The 22,181-nt window shown below is 38.0% G+C and overlaps 1 protein-coding gene and 1 non-coding gene across 17 annotated transcripts in view; one reads left to right on the top strand and one right to left on the bottom strand.

Moving 5' to 3' along the window:
* The window catches only part of AHR (aryl hydrocarbon receptor), a 503,901-nt gene that overhangs the window by 472,657 nt on the left and 9,063 nt on the right, over positions 1-22,181 (top strand). For all 16 annotated transcript variants that reach the window (XM_086397512.1, XM_086397511.1, XM_086397502.1 and 13 more), the window contains 7 exons: positions 8,246-8,349; positions 13,336-13,425; positions 16,167-16,290; positions 18,097-18,227; positions 20,066-20,268; positions 20,948-21,057; positions 21,859-22,000. In XM_086397512.1, the coding sequence (XP_086253638.1) occupies positions 18,168-18,227; positions 20,066-20,268; positions 20,948-21,057; positions 21,859-22,000 (515 nt within the window). In that variant the 5' untranslated portion in view covers positions 8,246-8,349; positions 13,336-13,425; positions 16,167-16,290; positions 18,097-18,167. The remainder of the gene's footprint in view (positions 1-8,245; positions 8,350-13,335; positions 13,426-16,166; positions 16,291-18,096; positions 18,228-20,065; positions 20,269-20,947; positions 21,058-21,858; positions 22,001-22,181) is intronic.
* On the bottom strand, positions 19,952-20,017 carry LOC147374547 (small nucleolar RNA SNORD31). Its single transcript, XR_015163295.1, has one exon. It is a non-coding gene; the product is annotated as a small nucleolar RNA SNORD31 (small nucleolar RNA).

Below are 22,181 nucleotides of genomic sequence, written 5' to 3'. Positions count from 1 at the left end.
GCCGTCTGGCTTTCCCAGCACCATTTGTTGAAGAGACTGTCTTTCCCCCATTGTGTAGTCTTGCCCCCTTTGTCATAGGTGATCAATCATTTTTAATCTGTTGTTCAAATTCATTTATTTGTTCATAGCTGGAGATTTAAATTTGGGAGTCATCATAGCGTCATTGGAATAGTGTTTTAAACCATGAAAATGAATAAAATATTCCTGGGGAAAGCCTATAGACTAAGAGGAAAAATACCAAAGATAAGAGGTTTTAGGAGTGGGCAGAGAGAGAGGAAAGCACATGTGTGTGTATGTGGAACATGAAATTGTGATACAGTTTCAGCAAACGTCATTATGGTGATGTTTGCTCAAAGATGATCTCGTTTGGTGTTTCAGGTTCTTAGAGGGTCAAGGAGAAAATTACACCTGAAAGTATAAACTAAAATGAAATTAAAATCCACAGAAAAATACTACTACTAGAGAAAGTAATTTCTGGTTCTTGGTTGTCCATAGAAAACAGTAAGCCATCCAGGTGCCCGCAGTGGGAGGTTGAGAGGAGAGACAGTAAAATTGGATCAACTGGAACCTAAAGTTGTCTGTATGGAATTCTTTTAGCCTTAAATTGGGCTTCCCTGGTAGCTCAGATGGTAAAGAATCTGCTTGCAAAGGGGGAGACCTGGGTTCAGACCCTGGGTCTGGAAGATCCCCAGGAGAAAAGAATGGCTACCCACTTGAGTATTTTTGCCTGGAGAATCCCATGGACGGAAGAGCCTGGCAGGTTGCAGTCCATGGGGTTGCAAAGAGTTGGACATGACCAAGCCACTTTCACTTCATTCAGCCTTAAGTTTGCCCGCATGGTGTGAGAAGGCTTATATGGTCAGTTTTACAGAATATGCTGTTGTCCACTGGACTGTTGATAGTGTCTAGTCTCTGTGTCACAGAGGTAGCTCCCCTCTGTTTGTCCTGGCCCAGTAGAGGGAGATTGTTGCATAAGGAGAACACCAGCAGGAAGGGGACTTGGAGGTGCTTCAGTTACCTAACCCTGTGGCTTTAGATTAGACCTTTATCCTCACTGTTCCACAGAGTTTTCATATTCTCAGCATGGACAGAATGAATGCTTGCTTGCCTGCCTGATATAAGTTTATAGTGGATTTATCCTAAATAGTAAGATCTTTGTGAACCAGATTCTGAAATTAAAATTGTTTATAGTTGGCCCTTGCACAACATGATGATTAGTCAAAAATAGGCATGAAACTTTATAGTCAGCTCTCCCCATCCATGGTTCCTCTCTAGCCAAAGCTCTGCATCCGTGGATTCAGCCCATCATGGATCATGTAGTGTTGTTATTTACTGGGAAAAACCCATAATATGTGGACCTGCCCAGATCAAACCCCATGTTGTTCACAGGTCAGCTGTACATATACAATTTTTTGTTACTGCCCTGTGTTTCAGTCATCAATTCTGTGGTTCTACTTTCTTCTTTATAAAATTGAGATGAGAATTCCTTCCTGAAGACATTCATGTTAACAATGAACTCTTTAAGCAGATGAATGATAATTTTAGAGGATTTGAGGGAATGAGGTCCAGAACATTGTGAGTTAACTTCCTCCATCTTGATTTTCTGAGTCACTTGGAGCAGTGGTACCTTCTCTTCAGCATCTCTTGGGAACTTGTTAATGAAGCAGACTGAGGGGCCCCATACCAGGCCTGCTGAATCAGAATTCTAGAGGCTGGGGTCCCGCAATGTGTTATAATAGTCTTCCAGATGATTCTGATGTCTGAGAAAGTTTGAGAATCACTGCTGTGGTTGATTAAATTCTCCTACTTAGAATGTAGTTTTAATTTCACTGTTTACATGGAAAGTCAAATGCAACTCAGTTCCCACTGAAAAGGTAAATTAATTGCTCTAGTTTGTTTCATTAATTCAGAGGCCTAACGTAGTTACAGTAGAATTACATATAACTAAAATGTAAAACTGAAAAATTTTGAGTAATATCTTTCAGTTTCCACTTGATGGAGAGTAGGTTAGATAATTTCCACTTGATCTAACCTGAAGAACTTTTTCAACTTTAGAATGATGGGTTTTTTTTTTTTTTAGATTTGCTAAAAAAAAGACAGTAACCACGACTTTAGCCTACATTCACTCATTATAAACTAACATTTGCATTTTAAAAACCAAATTTACTTTTATTCTGCCTTGGTGAATAGAAACTTCCAGGCAGAAAAAATAATCTGTACTATCATCAGAAACCACTGAACTATATACATCTTTGTCTCCTAGAGACCTAGGAAAATATAATATGTATATATTCTCCTAGAATATAATGTGGGTTTTTTTTCTTAATTTCAGTTCTTCTTTCACACAAAAGGGCAATACTTCCTTTACCAAAAAGCAAACTTCAACTGAAGTGAAATATCTTATTAGCTCAAAGGATCTAGAAAAAACTCCCATATATAAGTATACTTATATATGATTGGAAATTATTTGTAAATACTCATCCATACTCAATTGGGGGATGTAGTATTAAGTAATATAGTGTTTTTTATATTCAGTAGTATAGTATAGTATAGTGAAGTCGCTCAGTCATGTCCGACTCTTTGCGACCCCGTGGACTGTAGCCTACCAGGCTTCTGCATCCATGGGATTCTCCAGGCAAGAATACTAGAGTGGGTTACCATTTCCTTCTCCAGGGGATCTTCCCAACCCAGGGATCGAACCCGGGTCTCCCTCATTGGAGGCAGATGCTTTAACCTCTGAGCCACCAGGGAAGCCCTTATATTCAATAAATACTGCATTATTTAGCGGAGAAGGCAATGGCACCCCACTCCAGTACTCTTGCCTGGAAAATCCCATGGACGGAGGAGCCTGGAAAGCTGCAGTCCATTGAGTTGCTGAGGGTCAGACACGACTGAGAGACTTCACTTTAACTTTTTACTTTCATGCATTGGAGAAGGAAATGGCAGCCCACTCCAGTGTTCTTGCCTGGAGAATCCCAGGGACAGGGGAGCCTGGTGGGCTGCTGTCTATGGGGTCGCACAGAGTCAGACACGACTGAAGTGACTTAGCAGCATTATTTAGCCCTTTTTAATTTTTGGTGATAGTTTTGCTCTCTTACATGCTTATATGAATGTGGGAATAGAACTTAAACTTTTACTGCCAGAGGTAATAAAGGGGGTGATAAATATTATTGTAAAAGAAATTGAATTTATATCAACAGAGATTAAAAAGACTTATGCTTTTTCCTGGCAAGGCATTTATCATGACATCCTTCTGTTTAAATACCAACTACAGTAACAAAATACAAAGTATAGTTTACTACATGCCAATATTTGTTCCCCATGAATTTCTCTCTTGAACAGTTCAGAGCATGTTTAGGAAGAGGAAATATTTGGCTTGTAGGGAGAAATGGAAATCTCAGCTTTGCTATGTAAAGAAAGAAAGTGCCATGTTAGAAACATGGATACAGTTGAATGCATGTGGGAATAAGACTTGAATATGGAGAAAAGACTTGAATCAGTTGGTAATAATTAAAATCTTACAATCTGATAATGCTGTGACATATTTACACTCTAAATTCTATTATCAATTAAATTCTTGTACAGCTGTTTCATTGATCTCTCAGAGGAAATTGTTGAAATATTGTGATGGTCTATAACCTTAATATCCCACTGAATGCTCAAAGTCAGAGCCTTACAGCAGACTTTGGAAGATGTGCTGTTCCTACAGATAAGGGAAGGGTTTTAACAAGGTCTGTGCAGTAGGGCAGAGATTTCCCAATCGCAGAATTGACTCATGACTTGTTTTCAGATAGTATATTTTGTTTCTGTAAACTGCCATGTATTTAATTCCAGGGGTATGATGATTAAAGTGTCTTCTCCATCTGATTATGCATGTAATTTTTATAACAATTTATAAGTTTGAAATACCTTCAAATTTATGTTTGTAGTCATCATAGCAGTCCTGTCAGACACTCATTAATGCTCCCTGGTTAGAGATGAGAAAACACTCGGTTATCCCTGGTGTGTAACTTTTAGTGTCAGCTGCCGTCATGGTTTGAGGGTGTATAAACTCAGTGCACAGACTATTCTCTCCATACTTGACTGTCAGTTATAGAGTCAGGCATTACCCAAGTACTCTGCATGCTATTTTAGCCCTCATAAGAATCTGTCTCCAGAAGTATCACTGTCCTGATTTAAAGACGAGGAAAGGAAAGATGACAGGTGGTTAGCATGGGGGAGGAGTCTGGTAGGTGGTTGGTAATAGCTCATGCTATTGGGGTCTAGCTACCTGGGTTCTTACCTAGGCTTTACCATTTCAAGGTATAACCTTGGGAAAGTTTCTTAACCTCTTTAAGTCTCAGTTTCCTAATCTACTGAAAGGACAATAAGGCCAGTCTCATAGAACTCTTGTGAAGATTAAATAAGATGTAATACCTGGAAATGGCTTGGCATAGAGTGTGAGGTCTGAGTATCACACATTATTACTAAGGCAATTATTGAAGGGCACTCAGATGGTAGGAAGGTCATCTCCCCACATCTGCTTCTTACTCTTCTGTTGCTTTCTAATCAAGGCAAGAAATGCGCATGTGAAAGTGAGTATTATTAATTAATACATCTTCTAGAAGGCAGAGGTGGTAGGTATGAAATCAAGAAATAGAGGACAGATTCATGGAAGGGCAATAATTACATAATTTGGGACAAGTCTCTAGGATCTGAGTTTTCTAAAAAGTCATATTAGTTTTTTTTTAGGTGAGAATGGGAAGGGAGTGTACCCTTCCTGGACTGATCTTTGCACAATATTTACTTAAATTCTTAAGTGATTATTAGCCTTAAACATGAGAGCAACAGAAGTACTTGTTTGCTTGTCTTTGGAAGAACCCTAGTGATCCTTCTCCACAATGCACTCATCACTTTTCCTACTTAAGCAGTAGTTATACCTATTAAGTATTGTCCCTCCAGCAGTTAGAACTGTAAGTATTGTTGTTTAGAGAGAGTTTATACTTTGTCTCTTTCAAGTTTCTCTAATATTTTAATTAAATTCCATGCTGGTACTTAATATTTTTGTCATTCTTTTCTAGTTCTTTATTTCCATAGCTTATATGCCCTACTTAAAGGCAGAGTCTGTCTCATGTCTAATTTCATTGGCTGATATCTCCCATACAAGACCACAAACAAACAAGTTACTGAGATGAATGGCCTCTTTCATTTCTTATTCAGCTTCTCAGCGGTCCAGTAACACTAGTGGGAACTGACATAGATTCTTTTGATTGAAAGTTAATTTTAAAAGATTCCTGATACAATTTAGACATTTAAATTTGACACTATTCATATCTATTTTTAGGATGACTTTGCTTCTTTCCTAATATCAGGGTTTGGATTTTGTTTTCTTAATAACAAATCTTACCAATATTTGGTATAACTTTTTTGCCTTTTATTGTATTGCATTATTGGAGTATAATTGCTTTACAATGTTGTGCTAGTTTCTGCTGTGAATCAGCCATAAGTATAGATATGCACCCTCCCTTTTGAGCCTCCCTCCCACCTCACCCCCATCCCACCCCTCCAGGTGTTCCCAGAGCCACTGATGAGCTCCATGCGCTGTAAGGCAGCTTCCCAGAAGCTAGCTATTTTACACATGGTAGTGTATATACTGGAGAAGGCGATGGCACCCCACTCCAGTACTCTCACCTGGAGAATCCCATGGACAGAGGAGCCTGGTAGGCTGCAGCCCACGGGGTCGCTAAGAGTCAGACACGACTGAGCTACTTCACTTTCCCTTTTCACTTTCATGCATTGGAGAAGGAAATGGCAACCCACTCCAGTGTCCTTGCCTGGAGAATCCCAGGGACGGCGGGGCCTGGTGGGCTGCCGTCTGTGGGGTCGCACAGAGTTGGACACGACTGACGTGACTTAGCAGCAGCAATGTATATACTGCGCTTCCCTGGTGGCTCCGACCATAAAGAATCTGCAGTGTGGGAGACCTGGGTTCGATTCCTGGGTCAGGAAGATCCCCTGGAGAAGGGAATGGCAGCCCACTCCTTGTATTCTTGCCTGTCAGTGCTCCTCTCCTTCACGCTGGAGCTTTTGGAAAAGTAGGAGAGTGTAGTTAACCCTGACACTGTGAGGCTTTAATGGATTCCAGCCGCTAAAAGGCAAACAAGAGAACTTACAGGATATAAAGGGGAGAAACAGGAAAAAAAGGGGAGAAAAACCTTTCTGTCCTTTACCTTTCGGTGAGAAGAGATTGAGCCTTTTCCTTTGGTCTTGCCGAACTGTTGGATCAGTTAGTTTACCTCAAACTGCTTTTTGGCCTAAGGAAATCTGTTCTGTGGCCTTTGGGATTGTTACATTCAGAGGCCAGTGTTTTGGCCTCTTCTTTCAGAGACATGTTTTAAAAGTTCTGCAAAGGCCAGAACTTGGCATAAGGTTGAAATGTGACACGTACATTGGTGATTTACCAGAAAATACACTTCAAACATGAAAATGTTTTATATGGAATGCTTTTCTCAAACTGAGAGGAAATTTGGTTATTAATAAATCTCTAGCTTATCACTGAGCCCAATTATCCTTAGCACATAAAAATTTAATGAAGAGATCTTAAAAAGAATGTCAAGGTTTGTTTGGCTTAATGGCTTCTCTTATTCAAATATCACAGGTTACAAAAAGATCAGTAAAATAGAAAGGTATCGTAATAGTGTCTAAAAGTCCATACTTTACAACAGGGAAATCCATAAGCTCTGGGAAATACTGCTAATAATTAAAGCTACCATTTACTGAAGTAATATTGAGTTCCTCTGTGCTGGAAATTTCACATATATTTGAATTATTTTTTATAACAGCTCCTGCAGGGTAATTTCTTGTTTTCTCAATTACCATTTTACATACCAGGAGACAGGCTCAGAAAGCTCCCACATTTAGGAAATGGCAGAGCTGAGATTTGAACTCAATTCTCTGTGATACCAATGTCCACATGTTTTAATGGAGAGAATATTTGATAGTGCTCAGGAAAACGCTGAATAAGTAAATGGTGGCTGTTATTATTTTTGTTCAGCTGTGCTGTCTCCCAGACTAAATGTGTACACACACACACACACACACACACACACACACATACACACATAAACACACAGGAGAGAGATGGGAATGTGGTGATACATGCTGCTTGAGAGCATGGTATCTTCTACTGTAAGCATCTCACCATCCCATCCGCCTCTCCTTCACAAATGCAGTCCACAAGCTAGTACTCCTGTCTGGAAAATCCCATGGACGGAGGTGCCTGGTAGGCTACAGTCCATGGGATTGTAAAGAGTCAGACAAAACTGTGATTTCACTTCACTTAATGAAAGAGAAGCCACGTTACAAGGTGTAACACCTAGGAACAGACATAAAAATACATCTTTTTTTGAGGACAACTTTAAAGCATTCTAGTGGGACAAAAAATAGAGACTTGAACAAATGGAGAAACATGCATGTTCTTGGACAGACTGATTCAACATCATAAAGATGTTAATTCTCCATGAGTTGATTTATAAATTTCACATGAAGTTAATAACAATACTAACAGTTTTTTTACCCTAAAACTAAAGGCTCCTAACTTTGATGGACATATATCTCTTTAATAAGGTGTTTGATTGATTTTTTCTCTTACTGCCCATAGTTCACAGAAGTTAGATGAATATATAGAGAGATTATTTTTTTTTATAGATTAGGTTGTGAGGAACCTTATTATTCTAAATAGATGAGAACCAGAGGAGTGTTATAGCGATGTCATGCAGTTCTTTGAATAATAATAATGTGTGCTCAGTCGTGTCCAACTCTTTGTGACCCCAGGGACGATAGCCCACTCAGCTCCTCTGTCCGTGGGCTTTTCCAAGAATACTGGAGTGGGTTGCCCTTTCCTTCTCCAGGGCATCTTCCCAACCCAGGGGTCAAACCTGGGTCTTCTGCATTGGCAGGAAAGATTCTTTACCAGTCGTGCCACCTGGGAAGCAGTTTACTTGAAACTTCTTAAGTAATATGCCAAAAATCATATAGTGAACTCATCAAAAATTGTCTTTAAGAATCTGTCAGCTGACATTAGAAACCACCCATTGGCAAAGGATTATTTACTTAGTCATTGCAGTGCCAGTAGATACCAGTTTTTCAAATTGTCTCTTTTTTTTGGTGTACATAGGTTTGTTTTTTTTTTTTCTTAGAGCTCTTTGAAATTGCTTATTTTAAAAACTAACTACTGTATCCTTGTTTTTCCCTCTTTTTTCCCTAGTTGCATTAAAGTCCTCCCCAGCTGACAGAAATGGAGTCCAGGACAACTGTCGAACCAAATTCAGAGAAGGCCTCAACTTGCAGGAAGGAGAATTCTTACTACAGGTAAATTGTAGTAGATATAGTTCTCTTTCATTAGAACCATTATAAATGGAAAATTAGTTAACAGCCTTTTAACTGTCCCTCATTTCTTTAGGACTCAGTGATTCATAGCAATTTCACCTGAACTACAGTAGTGGTATAATGCTAGTACATGAATAAATGGAATTTTATGAAGTATTAGAAGTCCAGTTATCACTTTCCCTGTTGCATTTCTTTAAGTAGCAAGAAATTCTAGATCATTTTAAAGGTTCTCATTAAGACACTGGTTTTAGGTATATGTTTTTAGGAATATAGCGCCATTAAAATAATTTTATTTAATAGTTAGAAATTGTTCTTAACCTGAACAATGTGTTCTTGTAACTATATTTTCTTTTAGCAGCTGTGTATGGCTTACCAACATGCTATAGATTTTTTTTTAGCCTCTATCAGCCCTATTGTCATGCATTAGAACTCTGAGAGTTTCTGGTAGATTTGTCTGTGAAAGTATTTTAAATCTTTTCCTATTTTTCTTTCTCTTGAAGCTGATAAAATGCTTGATTCTCAGTTAAATTATCAGATATTTATTCTGTTAAAGACTGAAGATGTATGCTATAAAGAATGTACATATGCATAACTGAAGCACTTTGCTGTACACTTGAAACTAACTCAGTACTGCAAATTAACTATACTTCAATTTAAAAATATTAAAGAGAAGAAACTCAAAAAGATATGTGCTGTAATCTGTACTATATTACAGATTTTTAAGTCTACAGAATTTTTAATTCTACATAATGATTTCTAATTCTTCCCAGTGAACTGAGATGTGAACTTAATTTGCAACTGTGATTAAAAAGTAGCTGTAAGTTTCAGTAACTCCATTCAGTAAATGGTTAAGTGTAACCTGACAATTTATAACATTTTATTATAATTTATAAAATTGTATATAACAAATTATAATTTTATAATTGTGTTCAAATCCCTGATAGGGAAAATTAACTTTTGCTTCCATTATGTTAGAAAAAAGTTAAATATATTCAACCATGAATAAATATATTCATCCAATCCTCCTGCCTCTGGCTGAGGATTTCTATGTATTGATATATTAGCTGAAACACAAAGACCCCTTAGGTCACAGGAAAGCATTCTAATAATTGCTGCTTAATATGATTAAACAGAGCGGGCTTCCCAGGTTGCACAGTGGTAGAGAATCTGCCTGCCATTGCAGGAGACGCAGGAGATGCCAGATTGATCCCTGGGTTGGGATGATCCTCTAGAGAAGGAAATGGCAACCCACTCTAGTATTCCTGCCTCGGAAATCTCATAGACAGAGGAGCCTGGCAGGCTACGGTCCATGGGGGTCACAAAGAGTTGGACACGACTGAGCGTGTGCGCGCTCACACACACCACACACACAGACACACACACACACAATGTGATTAAATACATCTCGGTTTATATAGTAACGTAATAAGGAAGTTCTGTATCTCAAGTGAAAATAGACAAATGTGGCATGCTTCACACTTCTTATCTTAAACTGGCTTAAATTATGGGGCAGTGATTTTTATTTTCCCCCTAAAACATTTAGACAGATTGTCAACATATCCTATATCAAGGGCCCAGAATAAAAATATACTGCTGCAAGCTGGTGTTCACTTTTTAATTTTCTAAAAATTGGAAGCACTTAAATATTTAAAATGAATAGTCCATCATTAATTCTGTTTTATGCCATTTGTAGATTATTCTCCAGCAGGAGGCATCACATACTATAAAATTTGCTTAGGACGTGCTAAGTCACTTCAGCCATGTCTGACTCTTTCCGACCCCGTGGACTGTAGCCCGCCCATGCTCCTCTGTCCATGGGATTTTCCAGGCAAGAATACTGGAGTGTGTTGCCATTTCTTCCTCCAGGAGATCTTCCCAGGGTTTGAATCCCTGTTTGTTAGGTCTCCTGTGTTGGCAGGTGGGTTCTTTAACACTACCACAATCTGGGAAGCCCTTACTTAGGACAGTACTTGTTATCCCATATGAAGTAGATGACCAAAAGCATAGTAGACATGTGAAGATGGGATATTTCATTATGTACAGTTACCATAATGTGTGGTTATCAACTAGTTACCAAAGAGGATATGTCCAGAGGTACAGCACACTATTTGGCTTGTAACTTTGGTGAGTCTTTGCCTTTGGTTTTAACAAAGGAGGCGCATGAAGAAAATATTTTTAAATATTTAACAAAAGTTTAAAATATTTATTTTCTTGATTAAATTTATTACTGTCTTATAAGGAATGAAAATAAAACAATAAGTAACTTTTGTATCTTTTCATTATGTATATATGTTCTGTCTGGTGATACCTAATATTGTGCTTATTAAAATCTACAGCTTCATTTTTGAAATAACAACAGTTCAAATTATAAATAACAGTATTAATTGCAATTCATTTCTCTTATTAAATAGTAAGTGTAGCTCAACCTTATTTTCAGATAGTTGTGACTGAGACTAATAATAATAATCTTGTTAGTATGTAATTACCAAATTTATTCCTTCTCTTAACTTGCTAAGATAGTAATTCAGTATAACTTCATTCCGCATGGTATTTCAGATCATTTTATATATATATATATGTATGTGTGTGTGTGTGTGTGTATATATATGTACATATATATTTTTAAGAGGCTTTTTGGTTTATTTCTCACAGTTAACATTTGTCTAAAAGTTACTGGCATACCCTAAATTATCTTCGTGTCTCCAGGAATACACTAATGAGCTTATTGGAAAGTAGTAAATTTCTTCCACTCTTTAGAAAACATGATATTCTCCAAAATAATATGCATATGATCAATGGATACTGTTGTCTGGAAGGAAGATATTTTCAAAACAAACAAAAAAAATGTGGTAATGGACATAACCCTACTACAACCAAGTAAAACTTAAGAATGCTCAATTTGAGGGGTCCCTGGTGGCTCAGAGGTTAAAGCGTCTGCCTTCAATGCAGGAGACCCGGGTTCGATCCCTGGGTCGGGAAGATCCCCTGGAGAAGGAAATGGTAACCCACTCCAGTATTCTTGCCTGGAGAATCCCATGGACGGAGAAGCCTGGTAGGCTACAGTCCATGGGGTCGCAAAGAGTCGGACACGACTGAGCAACTTCACCTTCAATCATTAGACACTTTAGTTCTTGGTGGGTGCCGTTGCCATTCTTCATCCTGGGGAAATTGCCAGGCATGATAAGGCATAATATGTGAAGTCAAGGATCTCAGATCCCAGTTGTGATTGTGAGTTACAGCCATGCAACAGTTAGTGATTAGTAACACTTAAAGGTAGCAGATCATGATACGACGTACGATGCTAAGTGGGCAAACTTTAGAGCCAGTTTCTCCCTTGTGGTTCAGCTTGTTCTCAGCTCTTCACTTCCGTGTCCTCAATTTACAAACTGGACTGTGACACCTACTTCTGTGGATTGCTGAGGGAATTAAAAGTTACTTGAATACATAGAAACCATTTAGAAAAGTGATTGTTAAAGAGTAGGTGCTGCTTGCTCTCAGAAGTATAATATAGACCAGGGATCCTGAAGGTGAAAGGGATTGGAGTGAAACGGAAGGCAGTCACTGTGTTCTTTCACCCTGTCTGACAGCGAGGGTATTTACTAGTGTGTGGGCATCATAAGCACAGGGGCGACGGCTTGTTCATTTGTGAATCTCAGTACTGAGCACGTGTCCTGTCCGTGTGTAACATTTTATTAAGTGCTGAGCAGACTACTTGCTATCATTTATGTGTCCCTGTAGTTCACAAAGCATGATCTGGTAATACTGGATCTGCTCATTTCCACAGCTGCCTTTTGTAACAATGGTGCCTCACATGAGCTGAGCGCCAGCTGTATACCAGGCACTGCGTTAGGTGAGACATAGTCATCCTATCACCTGATGAAGAGCCTGGTTTTCAGTCAGGGACACTAAAGCTCGAACGGGTAAATAACAAAACCACACTGTTAGTAAGAGAAGAATCTAGTCCAAATTCTGACTCCAAACTACGTGGTTCTTAAACTAAACCATCCCATGTCTCGCTTTACAGAGAAAAGAGTGTCTCAGGAGGGTTTAACAATCAGCGCATACAGCATGAAGAAAAACAAGTACTGAGTTGAACTCGAGCAGGCAATAATGAGGGCTTGAGATTTAAAAGATGTGATCACAATGAATTCTTAAGGTGATCTAAATACTTTTGTTACCATATAGAGATATTAACACAGGACTCGAACAACCACTAAAAGAATAGGAAAAGAGAGCATAACTTCTAAACTAAAAGAAAGAAAACAGGATAATAAAAAATGATTGGCCCAACGGAGGCAAAGAGGAAAAAGTAGCATAGTATATAGGTTAACAGAAATAACACCCATAAAATATGATCGCTTTAAACCTAAATGTTATTAGTAATTATATTAAATAGAACTTAATTTGCTGTATACTTGTCTTACATGTATATATTAGTTCTAATGTATAGTCCATTTGTATTCCTTTTGTAAAATAAAAATGTTTTCAATGTTTTATAATACTTTGAGAGTATCTAAATTTCAAACTGTATTAGTGCTTAAACTATCTTTACACAGAGATTTTCTGCTATCAAATTTCTTTTAAGGCTCTAATCAACATCTTTACATGCTATCTTCCTTTAAAAACAGTGTGACAGAGTGCAGTAAATGATATGTGTACAATTATGTTTAGAAAACATGTCCAGTATATTAAAAACGAAATCTATAGAGCATGAGGAAGAAGAAATCAATATTTTATTCAAGTTATTGTGATTGAGTATTCAGTGAGCTCTAAGATTTTCTTTGGCCAAATCGAATGGATTCTTTTCACCACTGGGGGTGTGGTGTTTCTGCATTTCTGGAGTGTAATCATTTTAACGATTTAAGAGATTTTTCATCAGTAAAAGTAATAACCTTAACTGAAGTCAGTACTTAATGGATGATAACATTGGTAGTCACATCACTAATTTTCTAACTTTTCTCCTTGTAGGCACTAAATGGCTTTGTACTGGTTGTCACTACAGATGCTTTGGTTTTCTACGCGTCTTCTACCATTCAAGATTACCTGGGGTTTCAGCAGGTAAATATAGTTTCCTTAGGTCATTAAAAAATCCTTTTTTGAAAACTAACTTACTACTTTTTATTTATCTTATACTTTAGGGACACAAGTGATAATTTTTAGATAAAAATATAATTGAAATACATATGTTATAGAATAAAAAAATGTATGTTTGCAGCTAATATATTTTTATGCTTTTAATATTTTACTGCATTATAATTTCCTTAAAGGTACATGTGATTCATGGGTTTTGTGTTTTTCTTTCATTTATAAGGAATTCTTATGTATAAGAAAGAGCAGATGGGGTTTGGATGGGGGCAGACAGGAGAATATTTGCCATCAAATTAGTTATGGAAATTGGAGGGCAAGTGGTAACTATGAAATGAATGAGGTAATATGTAAAGGTACAAGCAAAATACTGTGGCTTATCCCTTTAATTCCTACTTGTGTGGATTATAAAAGTTTTCCTGAAGGAAATGGTATTTAATCTGAAGAGAATGTGGGGTCCAGATGAGTGGACAGTTGTGGAGGGAATGCAGAGAATAAAAGCTAGCCATACTATAAGGCAGTAAGCTGGAAGGCCTTGAAGGAGGTAAGTGTGTCTGGTTTAATGTTACTAAGTATATGGTGAATACGGATTCGTAAGGTGTTGTGTGTATTTGAGGGGCGAAGACATCGAATATGATTTGGGAACAGTTTGTGAGTACACTTGAATGCTCACTACTCTTACATATCGGTAGTTCTTAATTTCTAATGTTCTTAATAATCACCGAAGAACTTGATAAAATGTCATGTAACTGATGAGCCTCAGTCCCATATAATCTGATTCAGTATGTCATAGTGGAGCCCATGTATTTTATTTCTAACAGGCTCCACAGGTGATGCCAAGACTGATGGGTGAATAACAGTGTCTGCACTGTTATACAGCCTGAAGTTTACATTATGTCATACGCACTATAGAAGCCACTGAATACTTTTGTTGAAGGGGTGCATGTGCTCCAGTCTGTATTTCACAAGATAACTCTGGCAGCTGTGTGATGGATGGCATAGAGATGACTTCATGTTAGAAGAAAAGGTTCACAGAAAGGTTCAAGTCCAGATAGCTAAAGTGGAGAATCTGGCTCCTGACACCAAACCTAAGTGTTTTTGAACTTTAAAGGAAATGTATTAACGTCCACGGAAAAACCTGTTAGAAACTTCATTACATAACTAGCTTAATTATTATTTGATTGATTCATAACAGTTAAGAAATCAAAAAGCTTAGCTATCTCCCAATCTTGTTTTTTTTTTTCTTTCCTAGTTATACGTAACCTGGATATTCTTTAAGAAAACATTTATATCTGACATTGATGGTGGTTTATGGCACCATTTTTAAAACTGTAGGTCGTGACTCATGAGTGGGTGATGAAATTGATATAGAGGATCACCAGTCATTCTTTTTAGCTGCTTAAAATAAAATAGGAAACAATATTGTCACACATAAAAGTGCTCTGTGGAACTTTTTTCCATGTCTGTATGCACACACAAACACCCACAATGGATGGAAAATACTTCTTGCTGTGAGTTGCAATAAAAAGGTTAGAACGCTAATGGTGGAAAGGCTGAGGTCTCAGCACTGTAGTAAATGCTGAGAAGCAAGAGGTGGAGGAAAGACTCTGACCTTTGTAAAGGCATAATCCCTTAGTCTTAGGGAATCTGCTAGAAGTCAAAATTTCATGTCAGGAAAACTGTTAGAGAGCAGTGAAGTAAATATGTAATACTTCAAGCTGAGAGAAGTCAAATTTAACTGAATGTTCAGACAAGTTTTGTCAAAGGAAGATTTTTTTAAAAATTTTTAATTGGTGGAAAATTGCTCTATAGTGTTTTGTGGTTTCTGCCATACGACAATGCAAATCAGTCATAATTTTATATATAGGTAACCCCTTCCTCTTAAGCCTCCCTCCCCTCTCCCCAGCCCTCTAGGTCATCACAGAGTGCCAGGCTGGGCTCCCTGTGGTATGTAGCAACTTCCCACTGTCTGTTTTGCACATGATAGCATATATATGTCAGTGCTCTTCTCTGAGTTCATCCCTTCTGCACCTTCCCGTGCTGTGTCCACAAGTTCCTTCTCTACTAGGTTCATCAGTACTGTCTTTCTAGATTCCATATATATGTGTTGACGTATGATACTTGTGTTTCTCTTTCTGACTTACTTCAATCTGTATAAGACGCTCTATTTTAAAAGATCCATAAATAAAAATTGTCAGAACCTAATGTGTTACAGTTAAGGAACAGGAACGTGACTTATTTGACTAAAAAGTGGTTCACATAGGGAAATGATGGCAAATAACCTTTGACTTGTCAGCTGTAGTGCTTGTGTCTTTCTAGCTTTTCTTGTCTTGAATTCCAGGAGAGCTTTGCAACTGTTTGATTTGCATACATCACCACTAAAAAGCACCCTGTAATCTAGCAATTAGGTTTTGAAATTAATAAACCACATTTTAAAAAATCAGTGTATGCGTGCTCTGTCACTCAGTCACATCCGACTCTGCAACCCCATGGACCATAGCCCGCTAGGCTCCTCTGTCCTTGGGATTCTCCAGGCAAGACTAGTGGAGTGGGTTGCCATTTCCTCCTCCAGGGGATCTTCCCAATCCAGGGATTGAACCCACGTCTCCTGTATCTCCTGCACTGGTAGGCAGATTCTTTACCACTGAGCCACCAAGGAAGTCCTTTTAAAAATCAACACTACTTGTTAATTTATTTGTTTCTTTTTTCTTTAGTCTGATGTCATCCACCAGAGTGTGTATGAACTGATCCATACCGAAGACCGAGCTGAATTTCAGCGCCAGCTGCATTGGGCATTAAACCCTCAACAGTGTCCAGACTCTGGACAAAGAATTGATGGTAAGAATGTTTACCAAAAGGTAGTGTTGGGAATTGAATTCTCTGAAAGGAGGCAGAGAATCTTTAGGGATATAGAACTCCACAGTGAAGATGAGGAAGAAGGGGAAAGACATGAATCTAGCCATGGGCCAGAACCAGGTCACAAGAAGCCTGATGACCTAAGGAGGACCTCGAGAGATGACAGCCATTGATGAATTCCAAGTGATAAAGTATAGCCATATACTCAGTAATATAGTGTATAAAAATAATTCTTACACTATTGTGAAAGAGGGGATGGAATGTATAAGGTTAATTCTGGAGTGTGTATATATTGTTTCATGTTTCAATTCAGTTCAGTTCAATCGCTCAGTCGTGTCCGACTCTGAGAACCCATGAATCGCAGCACACCAGGCCTCCCTGTCCATCACCATCTCCCGGAGTTCACTCAAACTCACGTCCATCGAGTCGGTGATGCCATCCAGCCATCTCATCCTCTCTCGTCCCCTTCTCTTCCTGCCCCCAATCCCTCCCAGCATCAGAATCTTTTCCAAAGAGTCAACTCTTTGCATGAGGTGGCCAAAGTACTGGAGTTTCAGCTTTAGCATCATTCCTTCCAAAGAACACCCAGGGCTGATCTCCTTCAGAATGGACTGGTTGGATCTCCTTGCAGTCCAAGGGACTCTCAAGAGTCTTCTCCAACACCACACTTCAAAAGCATCAATTCTTTGGTGCTCAGCCTTCTTCACAGTCCAACTCTCACATCCATACATGACCACTGGAAAAACCATAGGCTTGACTAGACGGACCTTTGCTGGCAAAGTAATGTCTCTGATTTTTAACATGGTGTCTAGGTTGGTTATAACTTTCCTTCCAAGGAGTAAGCGTCTTTTAATTTCATGGCTGCAGTCACCATCTGCAGTGATTTTGGAGCCCCCAAAAATAAAGTCTGACATTGTTTTCACTGTTTCCCCATCTATTTCCCATGAAGTGATGGGACCAGATGCCATGATCTTCGTTTTCTGAATGTTGAGCTTTAAGCCAACTTTTTCACTCTTCTCTTTCACTTTCATCAAGAGGCTCTTTAGTTCCTCTTCACTTTCTGCCATAAGGGTGGTGTCATCTGCATATCTGAGGTTATTGATATTTCTCCCGGCAATCTTGATTCCAGCTGGTGCTTTTTCCAGCCCAGTGTTTCTCATGATGTAGTCTGCATATAAGAAAATGCACCAAATATAAAAGCAAACTGGCATATGAAAGAATTAAAAAATACTTTTTTCAACAAAAGCAGTGTCTTCATACATATGTAAAAATGTTAAAAAGGAGAAAAAAGGTGTTAGAAAATATAGAAATTGTTGACAGTGATAGCTCAATAGAAATAAAAACAGCTGAATAGGTAAAGTTCTATGTAGTAAAAGTATTATTCAGTAAGATTTAATTTCTTTTCACTAGCTCCTCTTCCGAAAGTGATTTTTTTTTTTTTTTTTAATAATCAGAACATAGCTTTGGTTTAGAAATGAACACAGATTTCAGCTATTCAGACACTTGTGCTGTGCTGTGCTAAGTTGCTCAGTTGTGTCTGATTCTTTGCGACCCCCTGGACTGTAGCCTGCCTGGCTCTTCTGTCCATGGGATTCTCCAGGCAAGAACACTGAAGTGGGCTGCCATGACCTCCCTCAGGGAATCTTCCCAACCCAGGGACCAAACACGTGTCTCTTATGTCTCTTGCACTGGCAGGTGGTTCTTTAGCACTAGGAACACGTGAGAAGCCTAAACACTTAATTTTTAGCAAAATGGAAAGTAACTTTGTGTTGCTATTTATCTCTATAGAAGCTAATGGACTCTCCCAGCCAGCAGTGTATTATAACCCAGACCAGATTCCTCCAGAGAACTCTTCATTTATGGAGAGGAGCTTCGTCTGCCGACTCAGGTGTCTGCTAGATAATTCATCTGGTTTTCTGGTAAGGTGCAGCATCTTATACTGGCATTTACTATGAAGTTGTAGAAAATTAAAAAGAAAAGTGAAACAAATTTGAATGTATTTGAGTTTGGGTTTTCAAAATCTACTTAATTAAATAGTTTTATAAAGGAAAGTAACTTTTTAAAAGTCTTTTTAGATTTTTGAAAATATCTTCCGTAACTCAGAGCCTCTATCCTTTAGGATGCAGTATAACAAAGACTGAATGGAATAGCATTGACCATTGTATTTTGCCCTTCTTTTGGACTTTGTAGGTATAAGATAATTAGGTAGCGCTTTTTTGGTGGCAGACTGCTTATTATCCTCTTTGGGTTTATGGAAAAATTATCATGGCCCTTTCCATATGGCTAGAATAACTGCCGTGTAGAAAAATGGTTGCATCTTCATCACTGCAGGATCCTCATCTGGTATAAGACACTCTTGTGTAGTGTGAACTCTCATGTGTTGGAGTGAACTCCCATCACAACATCCTGTGTGAATTCCCAGGATGACCAGCAAAGGGAGAACACTAGGAGTGGAGGTAGATGGTCCAGGCTCTCGCTTGTATCCTTAAGACAGTGCACTCCACCACAGATCTGTTAACAAAATGATTTTTGTTGGTGTTTTATGTCTGAATTTTGCTTACCCAGAATTAAAATTGTGCTTTGAGATAGTTTTCCTTGTACTGATGACCAATTAGGATGTATTTCTAGGTGAAATTTCTTTGTGTAATTGGGCCTTTTCTCCCTTGTACTGGTGTCATATTGATGTCAGAGTCATCCCTTGGCCTGGTCAGTACTGTTTTAAGCAACCAAATTGATCATGGTCATGATTGTCTGTTTCCTCTGTCTTCTAAAATTATTCTTTATCCTAATAGAGGTCTGCGTTCTTTATATGGTTTTAGGATTCATTTTAGTGTTTTTGAACAGTTGTGTTTTCTCTCTACAGAAAAGATTTCCTAGAGTTTTGAAATATACTCTGAGCTATGCAATCTAGCCCATGTGTATTTGAAAATTAATGTGGACTTGCTGACTTTATCACAATTCATTTGTTCAGGAAATAGATTTTGAGCATGCACTGTGCACAGACCCATGCTAGACATAGATGCTAGGGCAGCTGCAAGCTCAGAAAACTATGTAGGTCTTCCTATTGTGATCTGTTAAAACAAGGAGTGGGTCACTTAGCAGTCCCTTGAGGACAGTCTCATACTATCTTTTAGGATATTTTTAATGGGCTTCCTGGGAAGAAGGGAACAACAATAGCATTTGATAGCCTCATGAACTTTTGTGGAATTATCAAAACACTGAAAATGGCCTTGATTGAGCCCTTTAAAACGGAACCATTTTATTTATTTTTCAAAGGTTTAAAAAAACAAAACTTTTATTTAAAAAGGCTGAAACTGAAGTGATTGTATACTAATGTAACAGGTAAGTTGTATAAGGAAATTCCACTTTTTATATTATCCAAGAGCTGGATTACATTCTGTGTGCTTTGCTTTTTCTTCAGACCTCTTAACTTCAGACTGGAGTTGAGCAGAAATGTTACTGCTTTCCTCTGGAAAAAACTGATTGGGAACTAAGTCTCTCAACCATCCCCAGAGGACAGGCATATGCGATGAAGATATAACAGACATTTTGTAGAAGCAGCCAGCCAGTCCCCAAAGCTTCCTATTGGCTATAATGCCTACTCAGTTTTCCACCACTGTCACTTTTCACCCCAGGGCAAACTCACAGCTCAGAAAATAACTTTGTCATAGTGATCAGACTGGGGTGATATGGAACATATCACAGCATTAATTTTAATTATACAGCATTAATCTTAATGAACTTTTTGTTTCTTAAGGCAATGAATTTCCAAGGGAGATTGAAATATCTTCATGGACAGAACAAGAAAGGGAAAGATGGATCAATACTTCCACCTCAGTTGGCTTTGTTTGCAATAGCTACTCCGCTGCAGCCACCATCCATACTTGAAATCCGAACCAAAAATTTCATCTTTAGAACCAAACACAAACTCGACTTCACACCTACTGGTTGTGATGCCAAGTAAGTGAAACTTTTTCGGGTTTATTTTACCAAGTGTGTATTTTATTGCAGTAAGTCTGTCTTACATATATATTTTCCATATGGTATAGTTTATAACCTTGTTTATTATCATAGTAGCTAGGATTAGTTCATAGTTTGTAGCATAGCCTTTTAAAATAATTTCATCACATTCACAGATCATTTATTTTATATCTTACAGTATTGCCACAATTTCTGAATTATAGATGATGTGTTTATATTAATAAGATTCAGTATCCATTTATTGCTGGCTTGTTTTACATTGTACAAAGTTTGACTTTTAGCCCTGGAAGTTCAGTAACCAAAGTATGTTTCTGCTTTTCTTCTTCCTAGTATGAGAATGCATACAGGTTTGAGAAAGCCTGCCCCTCCAAATGGAGTAAAAGTATTCTAGAATATAATTAAAGATTTTGTATTTCATCTATATAATCTACTCTGTTAGACTCATCTTTAGTGATTATTCTCCTGAATGAAGACCATGAAAATTATCTGAAACTGAAATTTGCAGACATATGCAAAAGGAGCAATTATAGAAATGTGTTCGTCTCTGCCTGCTAGTGTGAAATTCTGAATGTCAACATAGTGCAGAAAATAACTAATTTATGTAGGTGACTTCATGTGTGTTAAATTTTAATTTTGTTATTATTTTCCCTTTAAACAGAGGAAAACTTGTTTTAGGCTACACTGAAGCAGAACTGAGCATGAGAGGATCAGGATACCAGTTTATTCATGCTGCTGATATGCTCTATTGTGCTGAGTACCACATCCGAAGTAAGTTGTAGTTTCTTATGAACTTGACTGAGAAAATACCTTAAAGTCTAGGACTTGTTTCAGGTTATTACTGATATAAAAGTGTTTAAGGAAACTATCTGGATTAGCTTCTACTCAGTATCACACAACTGTGAGTAACTGGAGTTACATTCTTAATTCATTAGCTGCCACACAGTAATGGAGTAGCTTAATTACTCTGAAAATGGCCATTTTGTCTCATCAATTTATTTCATAACTTTGTTAATATAGTGAAAGTGTTAGTTGCTCAGTCGTGTCTGCCTCTTTGCAACCCCACAGACTGTAGCCCACCAGGCTCCTCTTCATGGAATTCTCCAGGCAAGAATACTGGAGTGGGTTGCCATTCCCTTCTCCAGGGGGTCTTCCTGACCCAGAGATTGAACCTGTGTCTGTTGCATTGCAGCCGATCCTTTACCATCTGAGCCACCATGGAAGCCCAAATTATACTTTAACATTGTATAGTAAAATATTAGACTGTAGGACATGTTCCCTTTTAAAAACGAAAACAATTTCCCCCCCAAACTATACTTAGTCCCTATAGTTTCACATATTACTTGAATTGTCTGACTTAATCTTTCCTTGAATAATTTTAGTCTGAAACAGGAAAAAACAGCAATGCTGAAGAACTGTCTTGATGCATTTTAATATACTGTACTTGGAAGTCATCAGTGTATTTATCATCTTTGGTGATACATGAATTACATCCAGAAATATTACAGAGATTTTCTTTACTGTGTTGATTTTAGATTTGCTCATGTAATTTTGTTTGTTGGTTTGTTTTAGTGATTAAGACTGGAGAGAGTGGCATGATAGTGTTCAGGCTTCTTACGAAAGACAACCGATGGGCTTGGGTGCAGTCAAACGCACGCTTAGTTTATAGAAATGGAAGACCAGATTACATCATCGCAACCCAGAGGCCTCTAACGTAAGCACAAAGACCTGGGCTGTTTCATGTTTTGTTTTGTTTTTCTTTTTAACACTTTGCTTTAGAAATCCTCTTACATGAAAACCTTAAAGTAAATTCTAGGAGAATTTACACTGGAAATAAACACTGAAAAGATACTATGTGTAGAGAGAAGCATAGGTTAAGTTAAAGACACTGAGAA

The sequence above is a fragment of the Bos grunniens genome, chromosome 4, assembly GCF_055505025.1.
Source record: "Bos grunniens cultivar Pamir isolate PY7600 chromosome 4, Bosgru_T2T1.0, whole genome shotgun sequence".
Classification (NCBI taxonomy): domain Eukaryota; kingdom Metazoa; phylum Chordata; class Mammalia; order Artiodactyla; family Bovidae; genus Bos; species Bos grunniens.
Note: the sequence above shows the minus strand (reverse complement) of the source record. Positions and strands in the feature narration are given on the sequence as shown.